General features: G+C 36.2%; 1 protein-coding gene across 2 annotated transcripts in view; it reads left to right on the forward strand.

The window, feature by feature from the left end:
- Nucleotides 1-22,679, forward strand: part of LOC136852603 (protein lifeguard 1-like) — a 77,179-nt gene that overhangs the window by 47,989 nt on the left and 6,511 nt on the right. For both annotated transcript variants that reach the window (XM_067127480.1, XM_067127481.1), the window contains exons 3-5: nt 3,082-3,298; nt 3,561-3,682; nt 11,504-11,594. In XM_067127480.1, the coding sequence (XP_066983581.1) occupies nt 3,082-3,298; nt 3,561-3,682; nt 11,504-11,594 (430 nt within the window). The remainder of the gene's footprint in view (nt 1-3,081; nt 3,299-3,560; nt 3,683-11,503; nt 11,595-22,679) is intronic.

Genomic DNA, 22,679 nt, shown 5'->3' on the forward strand with positions numbered 1-22,679 from the left:
AGCCCCTATTTAAGCAGAGATTCCGTCCTAGACTGGATGGAAATTCTGTAAGAAAGCCTTAACCTGTGTGACTTTAAACAAGGTAAAGGGGGAGATTTTTTGGCTGGCTGGCCATCACAGAATACTCTCTCTCAGTTACATAAAATAATACTACATAATGGGAAGGAGAATGTGCCTGTGTTTTTACATAATGGTAAGGAGAATGTGCCTGTGTTTATTTACGTGAATTACTGTCCGTGGGATAAATTTTAAAACCTGAATATTACGTTAACTCGACATGAAGGTCACATCTTATATATACCCTTAGAGAGAGAGAGAGAGAGAGAGAGAGAGAGAGAGAGAGAGAGAGAGAGAGAGAGAGAGAGAGAGAGAGTCTTACACCTGTTATGCTCAGTCTGGGGCCCCAACCTGAAATGAGCTTAACAGGTACAGTAGTACAGTACATTGTAAGTATGCTGTAATTATTTTTATAAAAATCTGTATTTAGTCATGAACACAATATGAAATCTACAAAAAAAAGTGAATTAGTGATAATTTTAATTGTTTTTACCAATGTAAAAGGAAACCGGGATGACTTCAATACTGTAAGAGAAAACGGCTATGCAGGGCTGTACAGGGGTAACTTGATTAGTTGTCAAACGTTGTATAAGACAGGTTTATTTAATATGTATTAAACATTTTATAGATTTTTTGTGTTTACATTAATATAAATATTTTAAAATTAGTAAATCATTGTTACAAGCATTTTAGGGGGTATACTGTATACTTGAGAGTGACAGTTGTAAAAGGATACTAATCTAAGATGACTTAGGGTGTTTTGGGATGATGGTTTGGGGTGTATTTTTGTTTGAATTGATAATAATTGTTTTAGTATGATAATTTAAGGTATTTTTTGTTTGAACTATTAAATTAGGCTGTGAACTTTTAAAAGTAGATTAGGCTGTGAACTTTTAAAGTAGAGAGTTATAAGCATTTTAGTTTAAGGGGTACAGGGCTTTTGGCTGTTATAAGTATGTTTAGAGGGGATTTTGTATTTCTGTGGGTCTGGAACCTATCCCCGTGAAAAAGTGGTGGAGCAATGTAACTACATTTACTTAACAGACAATAACAGTAATCCACAAAAAGTTATGCAACTGGCACATCGGTTAAAACGGTATATGAAGTGAAATTATAAATATTTGGCGGTGCCATAGAGAGATAAAAGTCCTTTGTTTTATCACACAGTTGAGCACAGATGGGTGATGGTGTACAAACTAAGATGGTCTTACATCACACAATAAAAACATCCCTCTGAAAGAGAGTGGTGTTGAATTAACTAAAGGTATAGCATGCATTAAAGCCCTAATGATATATCATTTAGTCTGTCTAGCACACGGCAATATCATGGCACAGCCAGTCAAAAGACACCTTGGTATCACTCTCTAAGCTGAAATTAACTAAACATGCAAATGGTGGGAGTCTTTGGTGCCGAAGAAAGAGAGAGGGGATCCAAGGTGGGACATATAGTTACAAAGGGAGAGAGAGATCCACTGGGGAATTTGGGAAGGTTTCTTGATAAAAAGTAAGGAAAATAGAATATAGTTGAAGGAAGATGGGCCGCCGAATTCCCGTGTACATTTTAGACTTACCTTGGGTATCCAAAATGATCACTCCTTTATGAGTTGGGGTCCCAGAAGTGGTGTCATGTGGCACGAGGCAAATGGCGGCCTCCGTGAGGTAGAGCGGGAGTGTGCTTCCACTCGAAACAGGTCGTAGTAGTAGAATGCATAGTCTCCCTGGGCCATGCTTCTCTGGACTGGGTGGGATTGCCTCAGGGCAACTTTCACAAGATGGCGGCATCAGTGCACACCACTCCCATTAAGCCGAAAAGACGCAGAAATACAGCAGCATGGAGAGTGGGTAAAAGGAGGGGCTATTGAGAGAGGAGAATGCTGGTTTGGATGCCATTGCACTCCCATTGTACTGGTCGGTCATCTTTCGTGTTTTTGGTCACTAGGTTCAGTCCAGTGCCCGTAAGAATGCTCAAACAAAGAGAAGGTACAGATAAAAGGTAAATTGTCATGCATATGCAACCCATTGTTGTGGAGAGCCACACATGAGAGGGGGAGCAACATGACTGTTTGCAAGTAAATCAACTTAGTAACCATGAGTACTGAGCAGGGACCTGTCGTGTGTGAACTGTATAGGGACTGTGAATGCACCGACGATTCCATCTCACACAGAGGAATGCTTCTACAAGAAAGGCTCTGTTTACCTAAGAAATTGCAAATCACTGAAAATTCATAATGTTTATGCCCCATGTTACAAGCTTCATTGTAAGGTATCTATCACTTTGAAGAATGTGTGAATGCCTTTATTAGTGTTTAAAGAGTGTAAATATCGTTAGTGTTTATTGTTCATCCTTATTTTTTTATATATATATCTTTTCTTTTGTTACAGATTTCTAAGTCCCTTGAGAGTAGCCTAACATAGCCCAGCCTAATCGTCAAGTGCCAAGAAATTCTGAACTCTTACCTTACAAAGAGAATATGAGGAAATGAATTTATGTGAAAAAAGGGCTGAATATCACATGAAGTTCTGAACTCATAATTTACATGGCAAATATGAGAAAATCATGAATTTGTGTGAAAGAAAAGGGGCTAAATATTACTTGAAGTTCAGTACAATATTATACAAGCATTGTAAATATGGTGCACAAATTCAGATATGACTGTATATACCAGGTTACTTTTCTTTTTGTGGTCAAGATGTTTACTGTTTGGGAATACGTACGGTAGTTTTTAAGTCTTTTATGTACATGAAAAGGTAAACTTTATAGTATGCACCAAGGACATTAGACTTAACTGACGCTAGGTACAAACAGTTTCTACCTGTTCCAGCTTCCATGCATATATGACTTGGATGCAACTTGGGATTGAATTTAGTTAGTTTGTAATCTAGGGCTGGCTGTATATCATTTGACACAATGGTATTTTTCTCGAGGACGTGAAGTGGCATTATTTACGACATATAACAAAAGACATTGTCTTTGTCGCAGTTTCCTATGATTCTGTATAGTGTAATTGTTTTTTCTTTTCATAGGAAAGTATATATGATTTTGATGGCCCAGCTGACAGTGACTTTTGGCTTTGTGGCAGTTTTTACCTTGAGTGAAAGCGTTAAATCGTTCGTCTTCAACAACGTGGCGATCTTCTATGTTGCTTTAGCAGGCACACTTGTCTGTATCATTGCGTTGTCTTGCTGTGGTAACCTGAGAAGGAAAACACCACACAATTACATCTTCCTTGGAATATTCACAGTAAGAAAAATTGCAATATTAGGCTTAGATTTTGCCATTGCTTTATACAGAAGATATTCATTAATTTGACCACAGGATTTTTCAATTGAAGAATATTTAATTTTCATTGAACAGGGTTTACTGTATGTATACCTATCACTTTGTATTGTATTTAGTGATTTCTATCTTAAATATAAAACTTCTTAGAATTAGACTGTATTGTGTATGAATATACTGTGTCTTCATTCTAAATCCTTACACAGAATACTATTGATTTTTGTAGATTTGTGAAGGTGTATTGTTGGGAACTGCATCAGCCTCCTTCACAAGTAATGAGATTTTATTAGCAGTTGGCATCTGCATTGCAGTGACACTCTCCTTAACAATTTTTGCATTCCAAACAAGGTAAGTATCTGAGCTGTCTTGTATTTTATACCCACAAGTAGTGAAGATTGGAATTCTCTATACAAAAATGGAAATCTCTTTCTTTAAACTGTAATTGGGAGCAAAGTACATTTTTACTATCTATTTGGGTGCATTTCACATAATTTTTACTATTTGGGTGGAGTTCACATAATGGAGTTTTGTGTTTAATAAAAAAGATTATGAGAAGACAATCAACAGTGCCCTATTTGGTAGTGTCATTACATTTGGCTCAAGGAAAACTTGCAGAGCAATTAATTTCTTGGTTACAGAGAAACTTTGGCTAACATTTTAGATAATCATAGATTAATTATATATTTGAAATTGTTTGTGCATATGAATTTCTAATTATGAGTTTGTTTAATTCTTGCTCATAAATACATTACAAAGTCTTTGATAATGATACATGAAAGACTGATCTGTTCTAGTTGTGAAGATGATATGGGTTTCATGAAAGGGTAAATACATGGATTATCTCAGGGAAATGCTTCATTGGTATAGAAAGATGTTAAGTTTAATTTGTCATTTTTTTTTTGTAATTCAGTTCTAATTTGTTCCTATGGAAATAAGTACACACCATTGCCTTTTATTTCAGAAGTGTCCTTCAGTGTGATCTGGAGATAATTATTGAACTTGGAAACAAACTGGTTAACCCCCTTAGCAGGGGGCAGGGTTTGTTATTGCCATCAATTCACCCCAAGTGGTGCACTGTAGGCAGTATGTAAAGTTCTTTGCCGCATCCCTTTGGCCCCCAGCTGCAACCCATTTCATCCATTTTATTTTACTTTTGTTCATATTCTACCATTTTACTTTCCACACACTCCTAACAATTGTTTCACATTGCAACTGCTAGGTTTTCGTCCTTGTACACTTTTAAAACAGTTTTACTCTCATTTTCCTTTCAGAACTGCATTACCTCAAAAGGTCCCAGCCCTTAGCCTTAATTTTATATTCCATTTCATTTCAGAGTGGTTAACTGGTGGTTATGGGGGGGGGACTGAGCATTGAAAAACCCCCTCACTCACTTTCTGTTTTCAAGCACATTTTCTTTGTCACAAGAGGATGCTTTGCTGTGCTCCTCATGACTGCCAAGTTGAAGTTCTGTATTTCGTTTCAGTTTTGGTTTTTAAGAAATCATTTTTGATGCAGTGGAGGGTGATAGTGAGTATAGTGAACCTCCATCTCCTTTTTTCTTTGGTGAATCCTCAGTTTATTAGTTTTGTTCTCTTTCCAGAATCAGCAGTGATGCTATTGTAGGATAGATTTTACAGCTGTTGGAAAGTTTTCAGTAGAGGAGGTATCCTTGAAGTGTTAGCCTAAGACTTCTTCCTCACTGCTGAACACCTCCCTACTCCTTCCTCACGTTTACCCCTCTGGGCAATTCAGCAGAGTTGCCATAGTAAGGCAGAATTTACAGCATACCACTTCCTCCTCACTGCTGAACACTCCCTACTCCATGCTTGAGTGCACCCCTGTTGGGCTAAAGAATTAGGAGAGTTGGCATTGTAGGGAAGAACTTACTGATGACATAGTCTTGAAGTGTTAGTGTATACTTCCTCTTCACTGCCAAACGCCTCCCTACTCCTTCCTTGGGCAAGAGGTTGGTGTAGTGAAGGGCAGGCAACCATTCACCTACCCACACTATATGGTTGCCCCAGGACACTGACCACTACAGTGTCCTTAGAAAGTTAGGTATATCTTAGTTTAACCAGACCACTGAGCTGATTAACAGCTCTCCTAGGGCTGGCCTGAAGGATTAGATTTATTTTACGTGGCTAAGAATCAACTGGTTACCTAGCAACGGGACCTACAGCTTATTGTGGAATTCAAACCATGTTATGATGAGAAATGAATTTCTATCACCAGAAATAAATTCCTCTAATTCTTCACTGGCTGGCCGGAGAGTAGAACACTGGGCCAACAGTGTGCTAGCCGAGAGCTCTACCCACCCTTCCAATGAAGAACTGAGCAATACCTGAGCTAAAAGGAGAATTGAAAGAGCTGTCCTTCCACTACCTCCTCCTTGTCTTCCTCACCATCTCCTGGTAGGAGGAAAAAGGGAAAGTCCGGAGGGCCTCTTTCAAAATGTTCCACAGGGCCTCCACCTTTTGCCAGTGTGTTAACCCTTAAACACCTACTGGACGTATCATACGTCGACTAAAATTGTCTGTTGGGTGCCAGGTGGACGTACCGTACGTCGACTACAAAAAATTTCAATCTTCGGTCAACTTTGACGCGACCGAAATGGTCGAAAAACGCAATTGTAAGCTAAAACTCTTACATTCTAGTAATATTCAATGATTTACCTTCATTTTGCAACAAATTGGAAGTCTCTAGCACAATATTTCGAGTTATGGTGAATTTTTGAAAAAAACTTTTTCCTTACGTCCGCGCGGTAACTCTGCCGAAAATTTCAGAAATTCTTTCGTCATTTTGTCGTAATTTTTGCACTGTTTTATATTAGCCGTTACATAAAGTTTTATATATGAAAATGTGTGCAATTTCATGTAAAATACAATAAAATACAACCCATGGTTGTAGCTTTTATCAGTTTGGAAATATTTTCATATAAATCTCGATAACTGCCAAAATTTCAACCTTCGGTCAACTTTGACTCGACTGAAATGGTAAAAAAATGCAATTGTAAGCTAAAACTCTTACATTCTAGTAATATTCAATCATTTATCTTCATTTTGCAACAAATTGGAAATCTCTAGCACAATATTTCTGTGTATGATGAATTTAAAAAAAAAACTTTTTCCTTACGTCCGCACCAGAAATTCTTTCGTCACGTTGTCGTAATGTTTGCACCGTTTTATATTAGTTGTTACATAAAGTTTTATATATGGAAATGTGCGCAGTTTCATGTAGAATACAACAGAAAATAACTCATGGTTGTAGCTTTTATCAGTTTTGAAATATTTTCATATAAATCACGATAACTGCCAAAATTTCAACCTTTGGTCAACTTTAACTCGACCAAAATGGTAAAAAAATGCAATTATAAGCTAAAACTATTACATTCTAGGAGTATTCAATCATGTACCTTCATTTTGCAACAAACGGGAAGTCTCTAGCATAATATTTCGATTTATGGTGAATTTCTGAAAAAAAAAACTTTCTCCTTACGTCCGCGCGGTAACTCGGCCGAACATCTCGGAAATTCTTTCGTCACGTTGTCGTAATGTTTGCATCGTTCTAGATTAGTTGTTACATAAAGTTTTATATATGAAAATGTGCGCAATTTCATGTAGAATACAACAGAAAATAATTCATGGTTGTAGCTTTTATCAGTTTTGAAATATTTTCACATAAATCATGATAACTGCCAAAATTTCAACCTTCGGTCAAATTTAACTCGACCGAAATGGTCGAAAAACGCAATTGTAAGCTAAAACTCTTACATTCTAGTAATATTCAATCATTTACCTTTATTTTGCAATAAATTAGAAGTCTCTAGCACAATATTTCGATTTATGGTGAATTTTTGAAAAAACATTTTCCTTACGTCCGCTGTAACTCGGCCAACATCTCAGAAATTCTTTTGTCACGTTGTCGTAATGTTTGCACCGTTTTATATTAGTCGTTACATAAACTTTTATATATGAAAATGTGCGCAATTTCATGTAGAATACAACAGAAAATAACTCATGGTTGTAGCTTTTATCAGTTTTGAAATATTTTCATATAAATTACGATAAATAGAAAAATTCGACCTTCTGGGTCAACTTCAACTTGACTGAAATGGTCGAAAACTGCAATTGTAAGCTAAAACACTTACAGTCTAGTAATATTCAATCAATTAGCTTCATTTTTCAACAAACGGGAAGTCTCTAGCACAATATTTCGATTTATGGTGAATTTTTGAAAAAAAAAATTTTTTACGTCCGCGCGTTACGGATTTACGCATCATATTGTGATAATATTTTCTCTGTGTTGCCTTGATCGTTTTCTAATTTGTTATATACAAAAATCATTGCAATTTAGTGTACAATACAAAGAAAAAAAATAATCCGTTAGCTTTAACCGTTTTGCTCACAGCGTGATTTGTATAAAATTATATAAAAATTTTTTTTGCGCTGTCATATATTTCAATATGTATATATGATAATGATATTTTTTTTCATTTCTGATGGTTGCATACTAAACTTCAGGCAATGACAAAAAAAGGAGCCAAAAATGAACTCTTAATCTTAAAAACTAAGCGTGCTGTGGTTTTTTTAAAAAAACTTTTTTTTCCGCTTCGGCGCTAACTCCCGAACGCCGCCGGCATACGGGAGACATTTTTTTAAATAGAGGCTCGGCGTTTAAGGGTTAATACGGTTGTCAGACAGTACACATATAGGTGGGGGAGTTAGTGTGTGACAGACCTCCTTTTACAGTACATGTGGTTGACAGATCTGCTGTCAGCCACCTTGGATTTTGTGGGTCTCTTCAGCCTCCCCTTACATGAAGAAGCTCGTCCTGCAAGAGTGACTCCCTCTGCACACACTTTGGTGATGAATGAAGTGCCCCTGATCAGCTCCAAGTGCAGATGCTTGTAGTAAAGACTAGTAGTCTTCTATTTTTGAGGGGAATGGCAGTTTAAGCTCAAAATCACCAGTGATCAATTTGTTTTGCCACATGACTAACAGGGGGTTCTGTTTTCCAGTGCTAGTTACCTAGTCATCCCTGGAGGATGCCTTCCAGTAAGCCTGGGCCATTTGGAACTCCTACACCTTTTTCCCCACTGTGGCACACCAGACTGCCAACTGGGTATGGATCATTCCTTGGCTTAGACACCTTGGTAGCTCTTCATGGATCCCATGTCAATTAGGTTTTCCCCGAACTAATGGCTCTTGGCAGTCTCCCAGAAGGATTTCCTGTGATCCTTTTCCTTCCAGGGTAATTGGCCTGTCTTCTGTGTGAACATGGGACTCAGAACTTCCATTTTGGAGGGTCATGGACCTCCTTGTCTACCTTTGTCAGAGAAAGCTCCTTGTAGCCCTTGTAAGGTTGACTGCCTTTAATGAAATGGAATATAAAATTTAGGTGAAAGGCTAAGTGCAGGGATCTTTGAGGTCATTTATCACTGAAAGGGAAATTGAGAATAAAAAATTTTTTTTAAAGGTGTAAGAGAAGGAGGGGGAGGAGGAGCACCTCGCAGTTGCGCTATGAAACAATTGTTAGGAGAGAGTGGAAAGTAAGATGCAAGAAAAGAGAATATAAATGGAAGTACAGTAAAAGGAATGAAAGGGGTTGCAGCTACGAGCCAAAGGGATACTCCAAAGAACCTTAGGTAATGCCTACAGTGCACCACATGAGGTGCACTGATGGCACTGCTCCCCTACAGGGTTAACTACCTTGCACCAGGCCTTCAGACCAAAGGACATAGATCTGAGAGCCAGTTAAAAGCTGTGATCAGTCTTGCCTGCTTAGGGCTTCAGCTTCTGGGAAGAATATCTTGTCCCCCATAGTCTGCTTGGGCTCTGCTGGGCCCTGGAGTCAGAATTTGGACTAAGACATCACTCACCAAACTGATTTCCCTCATTGAAGTGTTTTGGCAAGTATCATGACTTTGTCCTGTACTTGGAAATTGGAAACACACTTGTTCATTTACTCCAAAACTCTGGAATCACCTGCTTGAGAGATAACCTTTTTGTTTCCTCCTTCTGGGCCTTTTGGTGGTGCCAAAAGTAGGTGTTCAGAATGCCTCTTACTATTTCCAGCTGTGGAGTGTATCAGATGAGCCTACAGTTTTTCTGACATTAGCTGGTTGTACAGTTTGAGTGAAACTATTGAAATTAGGGTCATGGATCCGTTTCTAGCATTTCAGATAGGTTTTTAAGTAAGCAGTGATGAGGACAGGTGTTTGTAACACAGTACCAAGGGAAATGGCTGTTTGGGTATTTTCAAGGTGCTGCAGGTATTGGAACTTTAATCATCTCTAAAAGTTACACCTAAGAATTTCATATTACAGGTACCTACCACTATTAGAGAACCACACTTGCTGATGGTGCTGTCAAAGTTCAACCATGCCTCACAAGCAGTGATATCCAAAAGTCTAACCAGATCATAGAGGCAAACCACCAGCCTTTTGGTAATAAATGTAATGACCAGTCAACAGTGACCACTTTCCTGCCAGTGAGCAGCACATAAATGTGAACTACAGCATATCCCTGCTTGTGATCCATATATTTTTATACCCTACTGCATTAAGATGATACAATAATAACGGTGTATATTTTTCGTTTATAGTTTTTTTTTCCCATTGTGTATTACAGTAATACTTCAAACTCAAGTGAGGTTAAGTTCCAGAACCCCTCATAAGGCAAGGATCTGTGTAAGTTTGGTGCTGTACTGTCACTACAAATGCTAATACACAACAGTATATACAGTATAGTTTAAACCCTAATATGACGAGAGAGAGAGAGAGAGAGAGAGAGAGAGAGAGAGAGAGAGAGAGAGAGAGAGAGAGAGAGAGAGAGAGAGAGAGAGAGAGAGCACGCTCCGATTTTCAGTTATTGGTGCCTCTGTTAGGTATGTATCGGTACCAATAAACAGAAATCTGTTATTTTCGTCGCTAGACAAGCCCCATAAAACTGGAGCAGTGTTAACCGGGGATTGCCAGTATCAAGAGAGAAATTATTCATGAATTATGACAGAAAGAGTAACTTGGGTTGGGAAGGAAGAGAGAGAGAGAGAGAGAGAGAGAGAGAGAGAGAGAGAGAGAGAGAGAGAGAGAGAGAGAGAGAGAGAGAGAGAGAGAGAGAGAGAGAGAGAGAGAGAGAGAGAGGTTATGTTTATGTTTGATATATTTATGTTAGATATCAAAAGATGAAAATTCATGATTATGAAGGAAAAAGAGATAGAGAGAGAGAGAGAGAGCAGCAGTGGGCAACATTTTCCACCCTTCGCGGTCAATTGGTCAATGTGTCGAGATAATTGACAGTTAGGTTACAAACCCCCCTTGCTCCAAAGGATCAGAGAAAAGACTGGGGAATCTATTTTATTCTTTTAAAATTTACTATAGAAGTGCAAAAATTTTAAATTATATCATGGAAAATATGAAATAATTAATAACAAAGTAAGTCAGCGTTTATCTATAAAACTACAGTGTACAAAACAAATAAACATGCATGTTACACATGTTACATATTACATATGCATAAAAAATCTCTCTTATCTCAGAGAGAGAAAGAGAGAACAAAAATAGCTGCTTTGTGATTTACATAGCTGCTTTGTGATTTTGATTGATTTTACTATATTTTAACTTGAAGTTTGCTTCTGTCATACAGTATTTCTGTATGGAAATAAAAAAAATACAAATTTTTTATACCAATTTAAGACATAAAAGGATGAAAACTTATAAATTACTTCAAATATGAAACAACCACATCTGCAGGGTTTCTCGAGGATTTTGCAAATGTCGCATCTGAAGAAATCACGTATGCCAATTAGTTAGGTTCCAATGAAAAGTTCATGTGTCTGTGACTTCCTGCAACTCAAAGCACATAAGATCGAGGTATTACTGTATTCCCATTATTAAAAGAAAAACTCCAGATTGTTCTCTTGTCCCTCAGATGATCACCACCAGTGTCTTGATTATTATGCAGCTCTTATTCAGTTTCTGTTCCGTAGAAAAGAGTGCTGCTGAAACGGCACTTTTTTTTTTTTTTCAAATGCGTTTGAAGTGTCTCCTCCCTTATAATTATTATAAGTAGATTTGATTTGAAAAAAATGAATGGACAGGGATTCTTAAAGAAAAATTAGCAAGTCATTTATTCCTGTTATTGTAAATCTAAAAGCTGTTTTGTTTTTCAGGTTTGACTTCACAACATGTGGAATGTTTGTTTTTGTGAGTGTTATTGTTCTTCTCATGTTTGGTCTTCTGGCTGTAATTATTCAGAACAAGGTAGGCTCGTACTGGCATTCTGTACTTGATATTTCAGTGTATTATGGTATTAGCAATTTGAATAAAATATTGCTGCCACCTTTAAGGTGGGGTGAAATAACAAGGCTGACACATTTCAAGAGCCATCTTTATGGCATAAGGTAACGTGAGTTTATTACGCCTTCTCACAGTCACTACTTTGCTGCTCTAATCAGCATTTGATCAAGTTACTCACAATATTCACACCATTCTAATATGGAAATATATACACAAAGCATTACTTACATCTATATAAGATATATCCAGTATGGAGGAAATATCAGGACCATAGAAAAAGTTAGAAATGCTGGATATGATTAGCATATGATCAACATAAAATGTCACCTCCAGTCACGGTATTTACACCATTCTTATGTAGACATACAGAGAGAAGAGTATGTATAGGGAAAGCAAGAAAATTATATTACCAAAGAATATAACTTACATATAATTTTTTAAAAATATAAGAAATAATAAGTGCTTCTAAAATTGGCTATTAGAACCAGGTAGTAGGTCTGCCTTTAAAATGTAGTGCAAATGAGGAAAAGGATATTAGTAGAATCAGTAACATTGGTGGACATAGACAACATATTAAGAGAAGAGATGCATGCAATTACGTATACATTTTTTTTTTTTCCATCAGTGCTTGCTTTTATTGACCTAAATTGTAAATTGGGTAGCAACAGGAAAGTTCAGCAATACAGTTGCTGTGACACTAAAACCTCCATATAACCCAGTTACAGCATAGTTCAATAGCAACCTGACTAAGCTAGGCTAGCACAGGCCAGGCATGTTTTTTGCTGCACTAGACTTTGCTTGATTTTCTGCTGTGCTACATTTTCTCTTTATGAATACAGTACAGTAAATTCAAAATCACAGTCTTTTTCTCCTTTGTATGACCTTGATCCAATATTCCTGTGGGTCAACTGCGCAAGTCTTCCTTCTCCACAGAATTCTGGTTTGGGCATCTGTGTGTTCCATGCCCAGCGATTTCATGTCTCTTTGACATCACTCCATCCAATTTTCTGCTTATCTTTACTACCTCCCACAGCCATATCACATGCTTTCTTAACCAGAACATCCTCATCCCTGTGATCTGCATGACCATACCACCTCATCCTACTTTCCCTGATTTTATTTGTTACTTTTATGTATTTGTTCACTTTCATTCTCTCTGGCAATAACACTCCTAGGATCCTTCTCAACATCATCATCTCTGTCCTGTCCGGGGCTCCCTGTCTTTTCTTTGCATTGGCCAAATTTCTGCACCGTACAGCAGCACTGATCTGATTACTGTTTTGTAGATCTTAATCCCAAGTCTCAAAGGCATCTTGTCAAGAATAACCCCTGAAACCTGTCTCCACTTCACCCAAACTGCTTTAATTCTCTTCAGCACCTCAAGCTGACGTCCACCCTCTTTGCTTATGACAGAACCCAAATACTTGAAACTTATTTGCAGAATTTATCCACTTCCTACACATCTTGCTTTAATATAATAAGCATATTCTGAATACTGTTTTTTTTTTTTTTTTTTTTTTTTTTTTACCTTTTATCATATTTCTCAAATTTGTTTTATAGTGCTTGGGGAGTCCTTGACAGTGTCATAGTCAGAAATTTGAGTGACATTGGGACTAATAAGAATGACCCTTACTTTTCAAAATTCCTTGGTTCAGTGCAGCCCAATACTCTTTGGGCCAACCTCTGCTTACAGTTATCTTCTCAGAGGAAGGAAAAATTAATCTAGATAACTCATCAAATTAAGGCACTAGTTTTGACTCTTGTAAATATCCAACTTAGCCTCATCATCATTTGGAGAGTTAATCAAACCAAGATCAGTCTGTGCAACAAATACAATTGAATTTATGCATAGTCTCACATATGTTAGTTTCTAATATAGTTTTTTCACACTCAGGCTTCAGTTGCAATTTCTGTGGAGATGAAGCATTCATTTCACCCTTCTCAAATAAATCAAAAGCAAATTCAACATGTGTCCAAATCTACCAATTGACTAAGGACTTCATTACAGATTTTAGCTTTTCCTCAGTGTCTCTTAACTGGAATTTCATAGTACTGAGTTAAACTTTCCCAGTTGTTTTCATTAACACACTTGCTTAAGAACTTGAAAGTCTTAACAAATTCAGAAGTATGAAATTTTAACATACAGTATTTAGCAAGTATAGAAAAATACTTAGAAGAAATTTCTAGGAAACGACCTTAGGTGAAAATTTAAACTGTCAACTAATATTAACAAGTTAAGTATATCTTAGTTTAACGAGACCACTGAGCTGATTAACAGCTCTCCTAGGGCTGGCCCGAAGGATTAGATTTATTTTACGTGGCTAAGAACCAACTGGTTACCTAGCAACGGGACCTACAGCTTATTGTTGAATCCGAACCACATTATGACGAGAAGTGAATTTCTATCACCAGAAATGAATTCCTCTAATTCTTCATTGGCCAGTCGGAGAGTCGAACGCTGGGCCAACAGCGTGCTAGCCGAGAGCTCTATCCACCCCTACAATGAAGAACTAACTAATATTGACAAATATGGTTATTATGGCACCTCAGAAAATTTACATTATTTACACTAGGAATAAAATAGTATGATAATAAAATCCCTAAACCTTTAAAGCATTAATATCAGGCTTGATACAAATGATGAATATCATTTCTGACACCAAGAGCTAAAACATCATAAAACAAACAAAATACTATCTCATGCAAGCATAGGACTAATATGAAAACAGAAAGTACCAAAGGAAGTTGCCAAAAGAAGTAAGTTTAGAATTATGATACTCATAACACAAATAAATGGCTTTGTTTTTTAACCCTAAGATTCCTGAATGACCCTACATGTTATTTAATACACATTCAAAATCCCTTTATCAGAACCTTTATCAGATGTGTTTCAGTGTTCAGAACTGAAGCTTGCTCCCCCTTGTGGGCTGTGGGGCAAGTTTCATCTCTGATATACTGTAATTATACCGGGCTAGGCTTACTATGCCTGTCACAGTTTCAGTGGATTCCACTGATAATGCACATTACGTGTATGTTTAGTGTTTGACTAATTAATAATCCTACAAGAAAGGGTTCAGTAGACTAAATGCAAATTGTTATAATTTTAAGCAGGCTTACCGTATGGCTTGCCTAATTATTCATTGGTATTTCATGCAAAACACTGGCATAAACAGCATACACTGACATAAACAACCGAATTAAGAACAGCAGTTTGTTGATGCTAGTTACCAAATTATTGTATGTTTGAGAGTGAAGTTACGGCTATTGACGTATTAAAAACTTTCCAATTCTCAATGGTGACTTCAAAGTGATTTTTATTCATACTTTACGCAATGGAGAAGGTGGTCTTGAGAAAGTAACAGCATTAAATTTAAGCAGCAGGATATAGCTGTGGGTGGAAAAATAAGTGCAGGCTGCAAAATGTTTTGGAATAGGCAAAAGACTTGTGCAAAAATTGTGAAATCACACCTTTGTTTAATTTGTAGGTAAAGGCAAGCTGCATTTTAATGCAGTTTCTGTAATTTACAAAATCTATGCAGCATAATAATAAAAAGTACTCTATGCACTGCATATGATTTTGTATGTGCAGTGCCTACTCATCTTGGACTGAGTGAATAACTGCCACTTTATACTGAGCACTGAGATCTCTACATTAAAAACCCAATGAATCGCTGCACGGGCTGATCTCCGTAGTTGTCAAAAGGCCTCATCCTATGATGTGGGACTTTTCTCCTCAATCATCATTCTTTTAGTTCTAGTTAGGCAGATCGTAGTAGATAACACTTTTCCCTTATCATTTTGAGAAGCTTTTGTCTACAGTATGCTTGTACAGTCCCCCCAACTACTGTGGGGGCCCCCATATCAGACTGGCTAGCATCGGTTGGACCCTTAATTTGTGGGGACTGGCAGAGTGATTGGACAAATGTGCCCCCCACAAAACAAACTAAAACAAATTGAGAACGAAGTTAAAAAGTGGCGTTCTTCTGCCCAAAAGCGGAGAATCGGTGAGGTTATTTTAACAAGACTCGCACGTTGTCATCTGATGTCGGCTCCGCACACAAACCCGGGTAGCTTGTGAGAGATGTAACATCCCAGTAACAATCGGGCGCATCTTGGTTGACTGTCCCAGATGGCATCATGAAGGAGGGACTTATTTACAAAATAAATCAGTAGGGGATATTCTAGCGGAGGGTAATAACTTTTCAATTAATAATATCATTCTCTTCTTAAACAAAATTGGATTGATAAGTGAAATATAATTTCCCCCTTTTTTTTTCCTAATTCCCCCTTTTTTTTATTTATTTATTTATTTAGTTAACTACTTAATTTTTTATGTACTCTTTCCCCCATTCTTTTCCCAGCCCGAGAAGAACCCTAAAAGAGTTCAGAGGTCTGGTTAAACAAATCATTTATAACTAAATCTAGGGACAAATAGCAACATCTGATTTCCAACTTATCCCTTTAACGCCGACTGGACGTATTTTACGTCGACAAAAATTGTCTGTCAGGTGCCAAGTGGACGTAAAATACGATGACTACAAAAAGTTTTTTTAAATATTCACAGAAAAATACTGATAGGCCTCGTTTGCCAAAAATTTTAAATTGTGTCTTGAGGGATGCTGGGAGTTCACGGATCACGCTGCTGTTTTGTTTACAAGCATGACCTAGCTGCACATGCGCGAATTTCTTTCTTATCCCAAAAGAAAGCATCAGCTAACTGCTGAAAATCTCAGAAATTCTTTAGTCACTTTGTCGTAATTTTTGCACCGTTTTCTATTAGCCTTTACATAAAGTTTTATATATGAAAATGTGCGCAGTTTCATGTAGAATACAACAAAAAATAACTTATGGTTGTAGCTTTTATCAATTTTAACATTTTCATATAAATCACAAAAAGTGCCAAAATTTCAACCTTCGGTCAACTTTGACTCGACCGAAATGGTCGAAAAATGCAATTGTAAGCTAAAAACCTTACATTCTAGTAATATTCAATCATTTACCTTCATTTTGCAACAAATGAGAAGTCTCTAGCACAATATTTCGATTTATGGTGAATTTTTGAAAAAAAATTTTTCATTACGTCTGCACTAACTCTGCTGAAAAACTCAGAAATTCTTTAGTCACTTTGTCGTAATTTTTGCACAGTTTTGTATTAGCCGTTACATAAAGTTTTATATGTGAAAATGTGCGCAATTTCATGTAGAATACAACAAAAAATAACTCATGGTTGTAGCTTTTATCAATTTTGACATATTTTCATGTAAATCACGATAACTGCCAAAATTTCAACCTTTGGTCAAATTTGACTCAACCGAAATGGTCGAAAAATGCAATTGTAAGCTAAAACTCTTACATTATAGTAATATTCAATCATTTACCTTCATTTTGCAACAAACAAGAAGTCTCTAGCACAATATTTCGATTTATGGTGAATTCTTGAAAAACTTTTTCCTTACGTCTGCGCTAACTTTGCTGAAAATCTTGTAAGAGCCTGACGCCGTCTCTTCCAAACGTGTGTGTTCGTCGTCCATTGGAGTGGACAAGACAAAGAGAGCGTCTCGTTTTCTTTCTCTAAAGGAACGCGATTTCAACCATACAATATTTCCGTCTGTTTCTCCCTAACCATTGTTGTCTTGATGTATGTACAATCACCACTGCTTGCATTGCCATGCAAGCATTCTAATCATGAACTCATAATGTTCCAACGAATCTTCTGTATCAAACTTCTGTATCAAACTGTGTGCATGTGTCTGTTTGTGAAGACGCCAAACGTCTCGCCACTCCGATGGACGACGAACACACAAACACGTATTTGGAAGAGACGGCTTCAGGCTCTTACAATCTCAGAAATTCTTTAGTCACTTTGTCGTAATTTTTGCACAGTTTTGTATTAGCCGTTACATAAAGTTTTATATATGAAAATATGCGCAATTTCATGTAGAATACAACTAAAAATAACTCGTGGTTGTAGCTTTTATCAATTTTGACATATTTTCATATAAATCACGGTAAGTGCCAAAATTTCAACCTTCGGTCAACTTTGACTCGACCGAAATGTAGAAAAATGCAGTTGTAAGCTAAAACTCTTACATTCTAGTAATATTCAATCATTTACCTTCATTTTGCATCAAACGAGAAGTCTCTAGCACAATATTTCGATTTATGGTGAATTCTTGAAAAAAATATTTTCCTTACGTCCGCGCGCGGTAACTCAGCTGAAAATCTCAGAATTTCTTCAGTCACTTTGTCGTAATTTTTGCACCGTTTTATATTAGCCGTTACATAAAGTTTTATATATGAAAATGTGCACAATTTCATGTAGAAAACAAAAAAAAATAACCCATGGTTGTAGCTTTTATCGTTTTTGAAATATTTTCATCTAAATCATGATCAGTGCCGAAATTTCAACCTTCGGTCAATTTCAACCTTCGGTCAACTTTGACTCGACCGAAATGTCGAAAAATGCAATTATAAGCTAAAAGTCTTACATTCTAGCAATATTCAATTATTTACCTTCATTTTGCAACAAACATTAAGTCTCTAGCACAATATTTCGATCTATGGTGAATTTTTGAAAAAAACTTTTTTTTATGTCCGTGTGTTACGAATTCATGCATCATTTTGTGATAATATTTTCTCTGTGTTGCTTTGATCGTTTTACAATTTGTTATATACCAAAATCATCGCAATTTAGTGTACAATACAACGAAAAAAAAAAATAACTCGTTAGCTTTAACCATTTTGTTCACAGGGCGATTTGTATACAATTGTATATGAAATTTTTTTTTGCGCTGTCATATATTCCAATATTTATGTATGATAATGATATTTCTTTCATTTCTGATGGTTGCATAGTAAACTTCAGGCAGTGAGAAAAAAAGGAGCAAAAAATGAACTCTTAATCTTAAAAACTAAGCGTGCTGTGATTTTTTGAAAAAAACTTTTTTTCCGCTTCAGCGCTAACTCTCAAACCCCATCGGCATACGGCAGACACTTTTGTAAATAGAGGCTCGGCGTTTAAGGGTTATAGGATAATCTAAGTACGGGGCTAGACCCTCAGTAACCATCAAAATTCTATAGAGGGAGGTTTCTCTCGATGATGAAGTACAGCAGGACCTTGATTCATGAACACATTAACCCACGAACAGAAATACACGTAAAAATACTGTTTGATTCACAAACTCATTTTTGAAACAGGAACAGGGTCTGATTGCCAAAAGTTGAAAAATGCTGGCAGTCGCTCATCTCTAGGTGCCGCTATGGAGGCCACCATCTTGTTATTGTAAAGTACTGCACATCTCCCATGAACCTCCAGTGTAATATTATAACCATAATGGAAATAACAGAGAATCAAAGTTTATATTAAATATGAAAAGGAGAAAATTAGTCAGTTACACAATTAGCAGGACACTGATCTTGTCACTGGTGGTGATAACAGGCTTACAGTGAAAGGGTTAACTTTGTGTGTGTGTGTATGCAGGGCTTATTCATTTAAATAATACAGTAATACAACACTATTTTTGTGGTATAGCCTATGAACATTTATGAAACCTTTATGCCATCCAAAACACAATTTACACTTAAATTTTGGAAATCATACTGTATCATGTTGAAAATATAGTGGAAATATATAATGTACTCTTATTTACTCATTAAATAATTAGATTAATGATGTCATTATAGGGTATTAACTTTATCAAAACCTGAGTAAAATAGTACACAATGCAAAAGAGAGAGAGTGAAACAAACACACACATTAGTACAATTACTTATAGAAGCTAAAATTTATATGTTATTGCCTGCAAACAGAGAATATTTGCAGTTAAATTCAAAGATTTACATTACAGTATTAATGACAGCATATTAAAGTGTAATCTTCATTAAGATCCATAAACCTTCATAAAAACTTGCAATGAAATAGCAGTACTGTACTTATGAGAGGAATGAACAATTGAAAAATTGAAACATTTTTTCATATAATTGCTACACCAGAAATGTCATTGGCAAGTGAACTTGGAACATTCTGATGTAAATTTAGTTTTTACAGTAACAACATATTATTATTATTCAGAAAATGAACCTTATTCATATGGAAAAGCCCACAGGGGCCAACAGGAGAGGAGAAGAAAAGATAGATTTATAGTAAATTCCTTTCAACTGTTTGCTGTGTTTAGCGTAGCTACCAACAAGAGAGAAGAAGATAGATTTACATTCCTTTCAATTGCTTGCTATGTTTAGCTTAACTAGGCTAATATTGTACAGTAGTACCCCTTGATGGGTTTGTTTGACAATAGTGTACTGTTTTTGTTATTTTTTAAATATTAGTTAGTAGTGTTAGCAAACCAGTAACCTAGGAGAAATATTAACTAAAAATTGGTATGAATTTCTCATTGCTATGCAATATGAGGGTAATAATTATGTTAAAAAAAATTGGCCATAAACGAAAACAATAAGATCCAAAAAGGTCAGTTGAAGCATCCTCACCAAAACCAAAAGAAAAAAGTTATGCCAATAAGCCAAAGCCATGGCCATCTGTAAGATGTAAAGTATATATTAAGCCAAAGAACCACGAGAAATTTCATGAACCCCTGTCATAAAATGATATGGGGAAAGAGAACTTCAAATATCAAGTGTTGAGAATCACAAAACCCCATCAGAGTAACAATGATGATATCTATAATCTTAAATACAATACTGTGCTCTGTAATCTTAAATCCAATGCTGTGCTGAAAAACAGTGTCTCGTAACGTCAACATTCAACAGTGAAAGAAATAAAATAGACCTGATGAAAATTTGCACAAAAGAATATTGATAAATTTTGCAATTCTTCAAGCTATATTGAAGATTTTTATTTGATGTCTAACAGAAATCTCAGTATCACCAGAACCATAAATGTAGATGTCAAAAATGTTCTATAAAAAAATCAAATCCCCCTCCCAACAAATAAATTACTGTATTATCTATAAATATAATGTAATTATAAACCAGCAGCACACAAAATGGACTGCTTATACATAGTACATCTGTCCAAAGCAAATGTAAAGAATCTCAAATTTAAATCTGAAAAATAATTGACATATCAGAAAGAGTATGCACCAAATCCAAATGCAGAACAAAATAGGTTTATGCAGAGTTCAAAATATATTAGAAAAGCAACTAATTGCAGTAACTTGACAGCTGCTTAGATTTTCTGGTCAGATAATTCTGTGAACAGGGTGGGGCCCAGATTCTTACACTCGTGGATTCATGCATGAAAGAAGTTTGTGTGTAGCCCAGGGAAATCTTGAAATTTTGAATTAAAATGTATTATCCTGTACAGTATACTCTTGGGTCCATTGAATGCTGGTGGTTTAATGCCATTTTAAGGGCCCAGCCACTTTATTCCACTTCAAAAAAAAAAAAAAAAATCTTACCCTCCTTATATTAATTGCTCCACAAATGAGATAGAGTACAAAGTCCCTGTAATAACCTTTGAACCTGTTTGTTGAAATCTTAACTTTGGCTTATGGAAAAAATCAATTTTTCATGTCACTGAAAATCTGCCAAATTTGATATTTTCAGGTATGAAACAAAACTTATACTGTACACAGGTATGAGACAAAACTTATACTGTACACAGGTATGAAACAAAACTTATACTGTACAGGCAGTCCCCGGCTATCGGCGGGGTTCCGTTTCTGAGGGTGTGGTGATAACCGAAAATCAGCGATTTCGGCTCTTTTTTTTTGGCGATTTGCGGGGGTTATCAGCGCCGAAAAGCGCCGATTTTCGGTTATCACTGCCTCTGTTAGGTGTGTATTGGCGCCAATACCCAATTATCAGCGCCGATAAGGGTAAATCAGTGATTTTTGGCGCCGAAAATTGCCGATTTTTGTCGCTAGACAAGCCCCATAAAACCGAATCGCTGTTAACCGAGCCCGCTGTTAACCAGGCACTGCCTGTACAGTCTTTTCGACAGTTTTAGATATAATAGTCTTGGTGGAAAAATTTAGAAATAAGTTTTTAATATAAGTAATGTTTTGAGATACTGGCTTTTAAGTTGGAGGAGCCTGAACATTGTGTGATTGCTCCCCAGTGTTATTGGCTGTCTACTTAAAAAGGTATCATAGTCACTTTTGATGATAATTTTTTTTGCAGTAAAATTTATTCCATGGTGTTGAAGTCTCAGAAGTTTACTGTGCTTCATTTTTGCAGTAAAATTTATTCCCCGGTGTTGAAATCTCAGAAAATTACTGTGTGTCCTTGAAGACAAAAGTTATGTTTATGAATTTCATAGGCCCATCCTAACCCAAAAGGAAGGTTATCTTTGCGGGACAGTAACCAGAATTACTGTATGTGACCCCTGAATGAAGAGTATCAGTTATATTTAGTAAAAACAGCAAGTAAAAGTATCATTGGAAAAGGTTGTTTTTCAAGTCTAAAAGATTCATTTCCTTATTAGTAAAATTTACCATAATGTAACAGTGATAAAAGTATTTTAAGGTTTTGAAAATTCTAATATAATTTATTTGTAATTTCTGTATGGATTTTAATCTTAACACTTATTTTGTTTTATTTGTGACATCATGTTCATGGGGGTTTTTACTGAGTGACTATGCAATACCATGCTATTCCATATTTCTGGTATTTTCTATTTCAGTGTTCAATTTTTCATTTAACTGAAATTGAAAAAATTATTCATAAACCTACATCCATTTACCTGAAATTTAAAAAATTATGCAAAAGCCTACATCCAATACTATCAGAATCTTGGAATACTGTACCATTTTTACCTCCATCCATTTGCATGCATTGAGACACTGTTGGCCAAGGAAAGTTTTATGAAACCTGCCTGGCCAGTTTATACCACATCTGTTAAAATGTAATCAGTTCAACTTTCAGTTTGCTGATTTGGCAACTTCAGAAAAGTGTATTAAAGTCAGTGAACAGCAAAAGCGTAAAGTATTCTTTAAAAGATGAACAGAAAAATCTACAATAATCAAACTGCTCTAGCAGTGGAAGCCACACCAACCGAAACAGAGCTTCAGCTCGTCATATTGGGTGTGTTTT

The sequence above is a fragment of the Macrobrachium rosenbergii genome, chromosome 25, assembly GCF_040412425.1.
Source record: "Macrobrachium rosenbergii isolate ZJJX-2024 chromosome 25, ASM4041242v1, whole genome shotgun sequence".
Lineage (NCBI taxonomy): Eukaryota > Metazoa > Arthropoda > Malacostraca > Decapoda > Palaemonidae > Macrobrachium > Macrobrachium rosenbergii.